This window comes from Zingiber officinale, chromosome 10B (assembly GCF_018446385.1).
Source record: "Zingiber officinale cultivar Zhangliang chromosome 10B, Zo_v1.1, whole genome shotgun sequence".
Classification (NCBI taxonomy): Eukaryota; Viridiplantae; Streptophyta; class Magnoliopsida; order Zingiberales; family Zingiberaceae; genus Zingiber; species Zingiber officinale.
This window is the reverse complement of record NC_056005.1, coordinates 10,543,708-10,558,066: the sequence shown is the minus strand read 5'-3', so window position 1 is coordinate 10,558,066 and position 14,359 is coordinate 10,543,708. Positions and strand designations below refer to the sequence as shown.

The 14,359-nt window shown below is 35.7% G+C and overlaps 1 protein-coding gene across 4 annotated transcripts; it reads left to right on the top strand.

The window, feature by feature from the left end:
- Positions 1-4,358: 4,358 nt before the first annotated feature.
- LOC122029523 (serine/threonine-protein kinase prpf4B-like) lies at positions 4,359-14,009 on the top strand. Of its 4 annotated transcripts, none has more exons than XR_006125088.1 (15): positions 4,359-4,839; positions 5,341-6,707; positions 6,790-6,965; positions 7,103-7,323; positions 7,398-7,466; positions 9,500-9,572; positions 9,668-9,821; positions 9,921-10,212; positions 10,317-10,431; positions 10,633-10,796; positions 11,009-11,083; positions 11,186-11,584; positions 11,985-12,035; positions 12,539-12,582; positions 13,677-14,009. XR_006125088.1 is itself a non-coding variant. In XM_042588542.1 (12 exons), exons 1-12 carry the CDS (start codon positions 4,462-4,464, stop codon positions 11,372-11,374), a joined length of 3,273 nt encoding a protein of 1,090 aa, XP_042444476.1. In that variant the 5' UTR covers positions 4,359-4,461; the 3' UTR covers positions 11,375-11,765. The 4 variants fall into 4 exon arrangements, 1 of the variants encoding a protein (XP_042444476.1); XR_006125087.1 differs by having other exon boundaries at positions 12,532-12,582; XR_006125089.1 differs by lacking the exon at positions 13,677-14,009 and having other exon boundaries at positions 12,539-12,725.
- Positions 14,010-14,359: the final 350 nt, after the last annotated feature.

Sequence of the window (14,359 nt, the reverse complement as noted above, 5' to 3'; positions counted from 1 at the left end):
CAACTTGGTCACTTGCCTACCATCGGCTGTCTCCGAGTGGTCTCCGGCCATCCTCGACCTAAATTATAATCTAGAGAAGACGATGAACCCAAAGAGGGATTGTAATCAATTGTGGACGGATTGTGACTACGATCCAGTCGGAATTCCATGTGGTCCATCCCCTGGTCCATATTGTTCTGGTCTCAATTCTCTAGTCCCTAAAAAAAGCGCGGATTTTTTGGATCATATTTTGCTTTCCAGAGGTGGATCACTATATTGATTAGATGATTTGGATGGATCACTTGTAACCGCAGGGCTGTCGGGGTATAAATCTCCAGACCCTGTGCAACTCACCCCACCATCACTTGCCCTCTTGGCTGTCGTGATTTACCTCCCTCGTGATGACCTAGGGTCGGGTGCGGCGGGGCACTGGGGACGAGTGATTTCACCTTTTGTCACATAGATCGTCGTCGTGATCCGGCCGTAATTAGTTGTGATCCCTCTCTAGATTCATCGTCCCTCGGGTTATAGTTTGCGTCGGGACAGATGACCGGAGGCCGCCAATGGTGGACAAGCGGCCAGGCTGCCGAGCGCCAAGCATGGGTGACCTCCGGCCATCCGCCCTAGCCCAAATTATAATATGGAGGGACGATGAATCTAGAGAGGGATCGTAACTAATTATGATCGAATCACAGCCATAATCCGATCGTAATTATAAGTAATCTATCTCCTGACCTATTTTTTTTTTATAGACTAAGAGATCTGGCTTCTAAAAGAACTGGATCCCATATATTAAACCGGTGGAGTCCAGCCATCCCATCCACAAAGTAGGATCTCCTCCGGTCCAGACCAAGGATCCCGCACCAGAGGCTTCATGAGTGTAACCAACGGATTATCGAATTTAACCAAAGGATAGAGCGTTACCAAACTGACTAAAATCAAAGGATAGAGGATCGAGCTTTGGAAATGATTGAAGTTTCCAGTCAGAAAATTGAAGATTTCAATCAAATATCTGAAGATTTGAATGAAAGTATTGAATATTTAATTCAAAGGACTGAAGAATTAGAGACGAACAAAGGACCGGCGAACGCTACAGCGGCGCAAGAAATTCATGGAAAACTTGAGGACGTTGACAAAGAACCCAAGATCCTCCGCAATACAGATATTCCGAAGGTCAATTTCAACGCGGTAATAGTAGCGGCGGCAGCAGTGGTAGCGGCGGCGGTATCATGGGTCGTTATGTCTCAACAGTCTCGTAGGTCTGGAAGTGACCGCGGCGGCGGCAACCGCGGCAGTGGTGGCAACGACGGCGGCGGTGGCAATGACGGCGGCGGTATCATTTGGGGTTGGTAAGTCCCGACAGTCTTTGTCTGGTCATACTATGAGTCTCGGAGGTCTGGTTCTTTGGTGGTGGTCTGGTGGTGATCGTTGTAAGGTGTCTTATCTGTTGTCTGATTGTCGTCAGTAAGAATTTCTGTACTCGATTGTTTGGTCGTCGTTAGTAGGAGTCTTGTGAGTTTACAGGTGGGAACTTGTAGTTCGTATTTTACAGATTAGAGGATAGAGTTAAATACGTGGAGTCTATATAAATCAATTAATATAATATCTATCCTCTGAATAATAAAGTGGTGCAAGGATAATGTGTGTCGAGTCTGGATCTTCTGGATCATTTTTTGCGGTCCAAAAGATGATCCCTAAATATGTATTGGTGGGATAAATGATTTCCATCTATTTTATAAGTGGGTACTATATATTCCACCAATGTATATTTAGGGATCATCCTCTGGATCGTAAAAAGTGATCCAGAAAATTTCTTCTCATGTGAGAGTTTTTTTATTCTATATATTTTGTTGCATCCGTTATGTTATGTGTATAATAAAGTTTCATTATGGATATTTATTTTTAAATATGATTATAAATATCTTCTAATGATATTTATTAAAAACTTTTAATTTTAAAAATAAAAAATTATATTAGACCTTATGCTATGCATTTGCTTTCTATCTAAAATATATAATTTAAAATAAAAAATTACTTTATTAAATTTAAATATCTATCTTTTATTACATTATATATCAACTTTCATATTTATTCTCTCATGATCTATAATGTATAGAAATAGAATCATTTTTTAAATTTAGAAAAATACTATTTATAAATATAAAATTTAAGAAATGAATATAATAACTCATGCAAAATTTTTTTAACTATCTTATTTAAAATTTAAAGTAAAATTCTTAAATAGAATAATTAATATGGATACATTTATAATTTGAACAAAGATTATAATATTTATGAAATTATTAATGGATTAAACATATTAATTTATTTTTTATTAACCTAAACCTTCAATTCCGTTCCTTTCCTCACTTACAAGTTTAAAGTTAAGCTAAATAAAATAATCAACCTTTAATATAATCTTGATTACATTACAAAATAAATTACACACTACCAAACATCGTAGCCTAAATTTTAATTAAAACAATAAATTCCAAATTAAACCCACTACTCTCTCTTCTAAAACACGACCAAAGAACAACAAGAAGGAAATATATGACTTTATTATTATAAAATGAGGAGCTTATTTATACATATTGTCTAAATAATATATAGAAAGTATTATGATAGATAGGATGATAACACGTGTTATGTGATTTCAATTTACAAATATGGTGATGATTACAGTTCAAATATATGATAAGTTTTAGTAATTAAAATTAATTACGGATTAATATTCAAAAGTATATCTTCTTATTATTATCCTGTACTTTTATTCTTGTCGTCATTACCTCCAACAAATTTAATGGAAATATTGTGTTTGATAGTCAATCTATTAAATCGTTATATGAATAACAACTTAGTAAAGATGTCAACAATCTGATCTTATGTAGAGATGCATGATATTGATAGTTGTTTAGTTGTTATACGTTCTTATGTACAAAGTAAAAAATCTATCTCCATATTTTATATTTGAGCATGAAAATCTAAATTTGTAGTAAGATATGTTACTTAAATATTGTCGCATCATATTTTAGGTATACATCTGAAATCATTTAATGTCAATCTCTTCTTTCAGAATTACATCTTGAAGAATTGTTCCAATTTACATCAATGTATGCATCTAACTCTCGTGAAGAACAACAATACAAAAAGTGACCATGAAGATCGAATAGTGATTTTAAGATAGCAAATGATCCTTGCTGTCTTTGGTTTCGTGCCATCACCTCCGACTTTGTGCCACCTCAGGCCCGCTCTTGCGGGTATGATATGTTTTTACATTCAAGTTTTATATAGTTCATTACATTACTATTTATCTGTTTCATATATTTTACTGGAGCCTCACTTGGATGTCGGAGTGGAAGATCGGACAACTCTATCTCTGTTCTAACCCCTCATCAGCCTTGTTACTCAGAGACATCTTCAGACGCCTCGTTTTCCTTCTTATTTCACGATCTGATCAATATCGAAAATAATTTACCCAATAACTTCGTCAGCGTTCTTAACAATTAACTGATGGCTCCTCCTTCTAGGAGTGTCAGCGCAAGATCATTCATATTGAATTTTGAGAACTATCTCTGTATATATAAAATTTTCTCCCACCTCTAAGGGATTATTGTATAGATTGGGATATAAGTGCTAAACTCACCCAATCACACGTAAAGAGCATCGAAAATTGAACGTGCAATATCTAAGGCTGTCCTAGTGAACGAGTATATATGACACTTACGCTTACCGCAACTCACTGTTGGAGAATGCAGGCCACAAACCATGCAGAGAGGAAAGACCATGTAAAGATATGGATGCGGGCAAGCGATGGAAATAATTTTTTTAGGAACTGCGACCCTAAAAAAAAATATATAAATCGGTGTGTATTAAGAAATTAAAGTAAATTTGCATTAAAAAAGTGGAAATAAATTTTTTTCCCTTTTGTGTAGATACAGAGGAAGTTGAATTTACTATTAATTTATTATTATTATTATTATAAATTTATTTATTTATTTATATTATTATTATTATTATTTAATTCAGGTATTTAGTTCATCCGTAAATTAAGCAGTGTGATCAATTCCTAATAATTCGAACACGACATAATTTTACCCTATATGAAAATTACGCCTTGATGCATAACCCACCTTACCTCTCAGGCTCTCACCCTGCTTAAGTTATTTCCCACCAGGGTATAAATTGAGCAGTGTGATCAATTCCAGAGACAGCAATTCAGCAGTCTTAATAATTCGAACACGGCATAATTTTACCCTATATGAAAATTACACCTTGGTCGAGCAAGTATTTAAGTGATAAATGCCATTATAACGGCTTACGTTTTTCCATCCGACCCGTTACGTTAAGCAGCAAGTCAATATAATGAAACGATGGACTCCTTCGATCTTTTCGTTACCCACAATTATTTGCATCGCGTTTCCTATTGCCATTGCGAAACCCTAACCCTATCCCTCCGTCCCCGAAATCGAGATCGTCGCCATGCCTGGCGGGGAGCCGCTTTCCCCCTCCTCGATGCACCAAAGGTCTTCGGACGATCATGGTGCGGAGGCCTCGTCGAAGCGGCGGAAGCACCACCACCACCACCATCACCGCCGCCGACACCATCACCGAAGCAGGCAGGGGCACGGTAGCGGTGAAGATGCTCGGGATAGCTCACCCGCTCCCCAGGTGGTGGCGGGTTCATCCGTAGAGCCGATGGTCGTCGACGATGAGCGAGAGGAAGGAGAGATTCTTGAGGAGGACGAAGAGAGTCCCGAGGTTAATGGCGGGAAGTTCGATGGATTTAAGCTCGCTGGGAGTTCTGATGCTGAATCAGGCGAGATTAACTCTGCCGGTCTTGATGGTGACACAAATCTGGTCGGTGTTGTTGAATTTCGCCTCTTCCATACTTTTTGAGGGTCTTAATTTCAAAATCAGAATCTCAGTTTTTTTTTCACTCAGTAAGTTAGTGCTTTAGCTAGTATACTAGTTTGATGTATGGATGCTATTAGTCCAATGGAGTTGTGGAAAATGGATCTAATTTTTTACTGTCATGATTCACATGCATGTAGAATTTTTATCTGCTATCCTTGATCTTTCTAGAATGTCTTCCATCTAAATTTATGTATGTACCGTAGGGACAAAATTAGAAACCTTATTTTCTTACTAGAAGTGTAAAACACTATCCACTTTTTTTTTTATTCTTACCTTTCTTGATACGAAATTTTAGTTGTACTAGGCAACTTCTTACCCATGTTGCAATGGTTGCATATCTTAGATGTGAAGTAAAAGAAACCATCCACTCTTATTGATTCTTACTTGCTTGATACCAAATTTTAGTTGTACTACAGGAACTTACCAATGTTGCTATGGTTGCAGATCTTGCATGTGCCCAAAGATACTTCATGCACGCAAAATATGAAGGCACTTGATCACAATCAGGTTGTTCATGGAAATGATTTTTCTAGCAGGAGTGACAGAGATCATCTGGAGAGAGCTATGTCAGATGAAGGTACTTTATCCTTGAAATTTGAGACTGTATCTTTTAGTGACGAGGAGAAAAAAATTGCATTTCAAACAAATGCTAAAAAAAGACAACGAAAATCATCAGAGAATGATGTACACGACTCAAAAGTTCATGTAAGCTCAAGATCTCCTGTCTCTAGAGAACATTCTCATTTAATAAATCATAGAAAAGAGGATGACCTTGAAAAAAGAAATTCTGACAGTGACTCGGGGATGCTTGACTCAAGTGATTATTATGTGGATTCAAGGGATGTTTATGGAAGGCAATCTGATAGGAGCAGATCCATTTCTGCCAAAAGATTGATGGACAAGCACCTTGAAATTGGAAGATCTCCATTTTCTGAAAGTTTTCATGATGACAGACTACATCAAGATAGGTCCAAGTCCTGTGATCACACAGAGAGGCTATCTTCTGAGAAGGTTTCACGACCCTTGGCCAATGGTGATGATCCAGTTGATTCAGGAGGTTCAAGGGATGATTTTGGTAGATATAATAGGTTGGATAATGCCATTGCTATTAATCGAGCAAGCAATAATGAACTACCTTATGAAAGAGAGAATAGCATCAGTGGAATACAAGATGACAGGCATGGAAATTGGGACAAAGAAAAGGAGAGGGATAGAAACAGTAGAGGTGCCAGAGACAGGGATAATGTGGACTTAGATAAAAGGACTCATAGGGAAAGAGAGAGGATTGACAGTCATAACAGACATGATCGGGAGCACCGGCATGGAAGTCGTGCAAGAGATAATGTAAGGGAAAGATCCAGAGGCAGCGCTAGAGACAAAGACAATGTTGAGTTCAAAAAAGAAGTTCGTTCAGAAAGAGAGAGTAGTAGTTATAGTAGATATGATAGAAGGGAGGACAATCATGATGTCCGAGACAAGGATAGGAATAGAGAAAGATACAGCAGTAGTAAAAGCGAAAGAGTTAGAGATTCCCATAGTGACCTTAAGAAGGAGAGGCGGGATAGTAGACAGGAAAGAAACATAGTTGATGATCATAGAGATAAGAATCGAGCTTGGGACAGGGAGGTTAATGTGCAGAATGTTAGAAATCATGGACAGATAGAAAAAGATAGGGGTGCTAACAGGGATAAACACATCGAATCTAGACACTCAAGGCATGATGAATCACAGCATCACAAGGACAAATCACGGTCTAAGGAGGAAGGTTTTCATACTGACCATCCCAAAGAAGACAAGCAAAAGTCTATTAGGTATGGTTCATATCGGGCATCTATGGTTGATTGCACCTTTTAATCTTATTGCCTTTAATGTCTCATATTCTATATATATCAGGGAGGAAGAAGAAGATGACTACCAAGAAAGGATTACACAACAACTTGCCAAGCAGGATGAAGAAGATGTTGACAAGATTAAAGAAGAAAGCCGAAAGAGAAGGCAAGCTATATTGGAAAAATACAGACAACGTCAGCTACAACAGGTTGAATCTTCATCTGATGGCAATGTGAATGGTAATACTCTTTGCTCATCAACTTCCATATTGTTTGATAATCCGAATAAGATTAATCTATGTGCATACTTTCATCTATGATTTCTCCTCACTGTAACTTTACTTTGGATGATAAGTCTTCATCTTTTTAACTTGAAGCAAATGATAAAGCTACTTTGGATAAGGAGAAGCAACAAGGCCCACAAGCTACAGTTCTTGTGGATAAACCTAATGGTCATGAGCTTGAAAGTGCAAATGATTTTGGAGATGCATCTGATGTTGACACATCATTTACTGTGAAGAAGTCACCTGTGCAAATTGTAAATTTGGTTGATAAAGCATCAAACACTGCTGGAGAACTTGGGGAGGGTACACCAAAGGTTAGTTTCAGCATAGTTATTTACTGAATTAATTCATTATTAAAGTTGGTTTCTTATCTGTTTATTCTATTTAGAGTGAGAGATCTACAGACATGTTTAGTGATGACATATTTGGAGAATCACCTGCTGGGGTTAGCAAAATGGTAAACTCTTTGACATTGCATATTAAGTCCTTTCTATACACCGTGCAGTTTTTCAACTTTCGATTTTAATGTGATAGTAATTTTTATGCAGTCATTTTTGGATTGTTGGTTCTGTTTTTTTTTTCTTATAGCTAACCATTATATGGGTAGTCAATTTAGCAAAGCAATAAATATAGACTAACTTAGAGGGAATGAAGGATATACTCAGTCACTGTTTTTGGATGATTGATTCAGCTGCATTAGTTGTTTTCTAGCTACCTATTATATGGATAGTTGCATTTAGCAAAGTAGTAAATATGGACTTAAGGGGAACAGAGGATATAGGTGTTACAATTTGTCTTAGAGATGATTCCCCTAGTTCATGTGGATCAAGGTTCTTGAGGTTCCATGGCTTTAGTGTTCCATGCTCGGTGATATAAACTTTGCAGCATATTTTAGCAATTGGAAAAAGTTGACTGGTACGTGGATTAGTTATTTTGTGGCGGCAGATCATCCACGCTTTAGTGTACCTTGCAAGCAAATATTATGTTATGGTATTTACAAGAACAAATTCCTATAGTTTTTAATATTCTAGATAAAAATATATTATATTGGCAATGACTCTTATCTAGTTTCACTTTGGTGCATCTTTTAGTAACATAGCACCAATGTTTGGGCTTATTAGGAAATTAATTAGCAAGGAAAAGTATGGGAAAATGATGGAGTGGGGAAGGACAGAGCAAGTGAAACTAACAGAAACATTGTTGTCTGAATTTTGTATACTAGTTAGAATGGGAAATGAAGGGAAGCAAAAGCTACTAATTCTTTCTCCAAGAGTTGTGCAAATTGAAGACTCTGTAACTAAATAAAGAAAAACAAAACTATTAATTCCCTCTATAATTTTCTCAATTTAGAGGCTCTTTACGTGAAGAGGCATAAAATCTTTTCCTTTTTTTCTTGTCCACCTCAACAATATATTTTCTCACCAATAGCAGATCTTGAACTTCTCTTTCCCTTCTGATTCTTCCTCCTTATCCCAAAAAAAGCCTATGGTTTCTTGGTATCTGGATCCACAAAAGCCTATGGTTTCTTGCTATCTGGATCCACAAAAGCCTATGGTTTCTTGCAATCTGGATTAGTTGTAATCCTTTTTATGGGAGTTAAGGAATTAAATATATTATTTTGAATGTAGTGAAGAAAACTAATTTATTAATAATCTGATATTCATTGAAGCCAACTGGATTAAAATTTATATTTTGGACAATTTCATATATGTTTTGAAGAATTATACAAAAAGGTTCTAAATCCTGTTTTCTTCTATTGCCATTGGGTGGTAATAGTTAGCTGGTACTCCCCTTTTTTTTTGTTTATAGGAAATGGAGAATAGTACATAAATAATTGAAAGGTGAAAATAGGCCTGAGTGATATTGTTCCAAAAATAAAAGAGTAGGAAACCTGGATTAAAAATTTGGAATATGGTAACTTACATGTGTCACCGTTAAGGAATCAAAGCTTTTACTCTTGAGTTGTGAATGTGTTCTTGTTATCTATGCATAACAAGGGAATATAATTTTACAATGTTAGATTTAGATGATCTCATTGGCCAATTTCTCACTAGCTTAATACTTAAATAAGGGTATGTTACTATAGGACTAGGCTATATATTATTTGTTTGTCGTAAACTTTATTCCTCAAGGTATTACTTAATAATGTGGTCTATTATTGCCTATCTAGAGATATCTGATTGAGATTGGCATGATTTAGTGTATGCATATACCAAGTTAATCCTGTGCTATCCCTTTCAAAAAATTGCATGCTGTGGATTTTATCTGTTATCTTCTTAATGTGTTATATAATCTGTAAATGCTACACATGTTAAAATGCACCTGATTTTCATTGATACACTTTCTTTTCTTAGATGAAGCTTTCATTTTATTTGTTCATACATTGTTATTGGAGTAGGTTACAAGGCAATCAGCATTGGTTGGTGGAGTTGATAGCAAATGCTATTTAAATTTATCTTCTTATACTAGTATGTGTTTCTATCTCTGTAGGTCAAGGATGAAGGACCACAAATAGATCAAAGTTGTCTTTATGACAATTGGGATGATGCAGAGGGTTATTATAGTAAGTTTGTCCATATTTTGGTATAGCAATTTTCCTCTCAATTGTTCTTTTGAACTTGAGAATTCGCCTTTTCATAAGCTAGTTTCCGTCTTCAGGTTACAGGTTTGGGGAAGTGCTTGATGGTCGTTATGAAGTTATAGCAGCTCATGGAAAGGGTGTTTTCTCCACAGTTGTCCGTGTAAAGGATCTCAAGGCTAGGAAGAGTGATCCTGAAGTAGCTATTAAAATAATACGCAATAATGAAACCATGTAAAATAATAATACCTTTATATTTAAGTGCAGAAAGTGTTTCCTAAGCTATTTAAATAATTTTCATCTATTTAATATGCAATTTAAAATTTCCTCTAGGTACAAGGCTGGTCAAGATGAACTAGTCATTTTGAAGAAATTGGCGGGAGCTGATCCTGAGGACAAGCGGCATTGTGTTAGGTTTATCTCATCTTTCAAGTATCGGAATCATCTTTGCTTAGTTTTTGAATCTCTTCATATGAACCTTCGTGAGGTTCTAAAGAAATTTGGTCGTAACATTGGACTCAAGCTTACTGCTGTGCGGGCATACGCGAAGCAGCTTTTCATTGCGCTGAAACACCTCAGAAATTGTGGCGTTCTGCATTGTGATATTAAGCCAGATAATATGCTGGTAGCTATTCTTGATTACTTTTTATTCCCATTTCATTCTGTTTGAACAAGTGAGAGATTTTGCTGATATCTAATCTCATGTGTAAATTTTGGTTCGACACCCAGGTAAATGAGGCCAAAAATGTTCTAAAGCTTTGTGATTTTGGGAACGCCATGTTTGCGGGTAAGAATGAGATTACCCCATATCTTGTTAGCCGGTTTTATCGTGCACCTGAAATAAGTAAGTGTTGATTCAAATCAATTTTTTTTCCTGTAAATCTTTTCCTTGTACACACATTCATTCTATATATATTGTGTTTATCCTTTTTGGTTCATCAAATTCTTGTATTCGTAAGCCTTTTTTTGTTTATACTAGCATGACTTTCAGATCATCTTGTTATCATGTTATGTATTAGCAGACTGATTAGATTCCCTTTTGTAGTTCTTGGATTGCCATATGACCATCCCATGGATATGTGGTCAGTTGGCTGTTGTCTCTATGAACTTTACACAGGAAAAGTGCTCTTTCCTGGGCCATCCAACAATGACATGCTTCGACTTCATATGGAGTTAAAGGGTCCTTTTCCCAAAAAGATGCTTCGCAAGGTGAGAATCAAACAGAATTTATCCTCCTGGAGACATTTATGTCTTTGAAATGTTTGATACTGAATTGAAATTATATACTCTGCAATTTGTGTCATATTACATGTCACAAATTTTTGTTTGTTTTTCTCAATTGTGTCATGCAGAAAGTTCCTCATTCTGCGCTAGTACTTTTTTTGTGCCTCTGGATTATGTTTAAATTTCATTTTCTGCAGGGTGCCTTCACAGATCAACATTTTGATCAAGATTTGAACTTTCATGCCACTGAGGAGGATCCAGTTACAAAGAAGGTTTGTATTATTATTCTTTTGCCTTTTTTTTAACACCACCTGTTTTTATATTCTTAGAATGATTTTGGACATACTTATAACAGCTTTCTCTCTTGTGTACAGCCTATTAAGAGATTACTGTTCAACATTAAGCCAAAGGACATTTGTGCCCTCATATCGAGTTTTCCTGGCGAGGATCCCAAATTGTTATCAAGTTTTAAGGATCTTTTAGATCGAATATTTGTATTGGACCCTGAAAAGAGGATGACAGTTTCTCAAGCTTTGAGTCATCCATTTATCACGGGCAAGTGAACTGATGCTGATTTATTGACTGTCAAAATGCTGTTCACATCTACCTTGTGAGCTAAATTTTTTTCCCACCCATCTAATTCTTGGGCATTTATTTGTGTTTTCACTCGGCTGGAGCATCATGGATCATGTTAATGAGGAGTCGAAGAGATCAATGGTTTGAATGCCTTCTCACATGGGAGTTCTTATCATTGGGATGTTAATCTGTTTCTTGTAAGATAACTTGCTGAAGGCATTTTCTTTGTAAATTATTCTTGTTCGTTGCTTTTGGAGATATAGAATTGACAATTGTTTTGTTGCTGCTGTCTCATTCAGCCTGCTTGGCAGTATTGAAATATGTGAATCCTTGTTCATAGTTCAGTTCTTTTTGAAAATACAAGTACTTTTGGCATAAGACCACAGAGAAATTTCATCTTTATCATGTCAGACATAACTTTGCTCAACTTGAAATAATTTGCGTGAAAAAATTATCATTTAAATGTTTAAGTTAATGGGTTATTTGGCCTCAAAATTTGGACTGCTGTATTACTTGAGTTACAACTTATGCAAAATATGTTCTCTTACAATAAACTTTTGGGAATTAAGCATCTAATTCTCTCTTTTGTTCTATCAGGGCTATTTACTATCAACACTCTTTTAGGTGCTAAGAAGGCAACCAAAGAAGGTAGCATGTTTAGTTTGATGGGCAGCTTAATATGCTTACGAATGATTTTGGACGGGAGAGTCTTTTGATCTGTAGATATTACAGTTCTCCAGTGAAAGATAGTCTTTGGGTTTGAACCTAGATTATGTATCTCTTGTGAAATATAGTATCTATGAAGGTTGATTTTAAAGATTTGATTTGACAGTTTCTTATTCTTCTGCTATTTTAATTGTCACGTAGTATCTTCAGCATCAAAATGATCTGGGTTTATGTATTATTTATGCTATATTTTATATTATACTCTTTATTGCTCACTAGCACTGGTAATTTTCATCTCTGTTTTACTCATGGATATAATATTCTTGATTGTATATTTTCTGTACCTAGGCTATATGGACTGGATTTTTTTTTATCAATTTAAATTGGTTTAGAAAATAAATATCTACATCTGCTTATTATATATGTATTCAAATTCAAGCTCTTCAATTCTGATTTTTTGTTCTTTGGCATTCTGGAGACGTTAGATTGGAGCGGCGGGATCTCTTGCTAGTGCTGTTAAATCAATATGGTAATATCTACTTATCTTTCGTTTTCAGTTTTTGGTGAATAGGGTTATCTAATACATATTAGCATATTGTTTGAATCATTTTCATTTAAAATTAAGCTACAATTACCTGATACTGACCTGATTGTGGGGCTGGCTTTCTAGCAGCTTAGTGAACTGCTTGAGCGTGTCTGATCAACTTTATCCATCTCACTTTCTAATAAGTTATTTAGAATATTGGGACCAAATAAGATATCTGATAAATGTTATACTGGTTAGTAGATCCTCATCTTAAACTTTATGCTACATTGCAAATGGCATTGTTCAGTGTCCAAATGCGTCTAATTTGTTTTCTTAAAATACTGCAGTGTAAGGATTAAGGTATAGTTCAGATTTGCAAGTGCTTCTTAATACCTTTCTAACCAAGCACAAGTATTTGAACAACCAATTATTATATATTTATATGTTTTAATGTAAAGAGCTCGTCAAAGATGGTTCAACTACAATTGGGATCATTCTGAATCAACTTTTTTTTTTAATTCCATGATTGATGTTTTTTTTTTAAAAAAAATTGTTAGGCATTGTATTCAATTCTCATTTCAACCTATCTTTAGTTGTTGGTATCATCTACTTAGATTACTAGTGCTTGCTTTATCACATAAGTAGCTATGTTTTTTTGGACCACAAGTCTTAAGTCCCTCTGGAGTTTAAATGCAGGTGGTACATTGAAGTATCTCACTTGACTTTCTAAAAAAGGTTTGCAGGTGATCGATAGGTGTATTAGGTTCGTGTTGGTATTTGAGTCTTTGTTTGATAAGGGTACCAAGTGAATAATCCAAATATCATTATGACTACAAAGTTTGTAGTCACCAGCTTGCATTCTGACAACAGTTGCTTTTATACCTTGGTACCAGTAATTCTTTTTTAACTGCTAGCTAATTCGGCTGGTCAATGTCTTATTCTTGCGTTACTATCATGAGCAAGATACCCTCATATTTTGATTTCATAGGTCCAATGCTTAATACATTAATTTGTGTTACCTGATTGAATATTTGGTGAATTTAGTTATTGGTAAAGTTGTGTCCTAATTTTGTGTTATTATTAAACTCTGCCTCCAGAAATTAAGTTCGTTGTATAATGGTTCATCTAAGTTAATAGACGGAGGGTGCTGCCAAGACCTTCGGGGATGGTTATAAATTGTCTAGGTTCAACCTTCTACTAGTTTTCAGCCTGTTTTGCTTGAATAAAATAGTTAAACTGTGTTAGGCAGATGTCGATAAAGTTCCTACACAATTTTACACTATTTTACGGCTGCTGCTTGTATATAAAGACGTTTTTTTTATCCTTTTCATTTTATTTTTAGAAAAGGAACCCTTGACTGTTATTGCGTGCGTAAAAGGTTAAAAGGGTTCGTGGAATCATTTAATCATATGATATTTTGCATTTGCGAATGCTGAGGTAGCACAAATAACCAGTGATTAAGAATACAATTCAGGTAGCATCAATTTTGCCTTCAACATTGTGCTGCAGTATGCTCGTTGCATAATTGATTTAATTATGGTTCTGGTAATTTTTTGAGCATATTTAATTGTTGCTTATTTGCTTCGGTTGGCATGTGCCTGGCAACTTAGCTCTTCAAGATTATAGAGGGTGATTCAGGCATTGGCCAAATTGAAATACCGTGGGAACTCAATTTTACCCCCAACGTTAGGTTTTTGGGTTCAAAAACCCCCATAATTTTGATAATGTTCAAATATCTTTGGGGGATCACAAAGCCTACTTTGTACACATTGCATTTGTA

Bases quoted from the DNA above. Each gene is read 5' to 3' on its own strand.
- LOC122029523 (XM_042588542.1), top strand. From the start codon at position 4,462: ATGCCTGGCGGGGAGCCGCTTTCCCCCTCCTCGATGCACCAAAGGTCT. The intron at 9,573-9,667 runs GTAAGTTTGTCC...TTCCGTCTTCAG, and splicing joins TGATGCAGAGGGTTATTATA to GTTACAGGTTTGGGGAAGTG. The intron at 9,822-9,920 runs GTAAAATAATAA...AATTTCCTCTAG, and splicing joins ATACGCAATAATGAAACCAT to GTACAAGGCTGGTCAAGATG.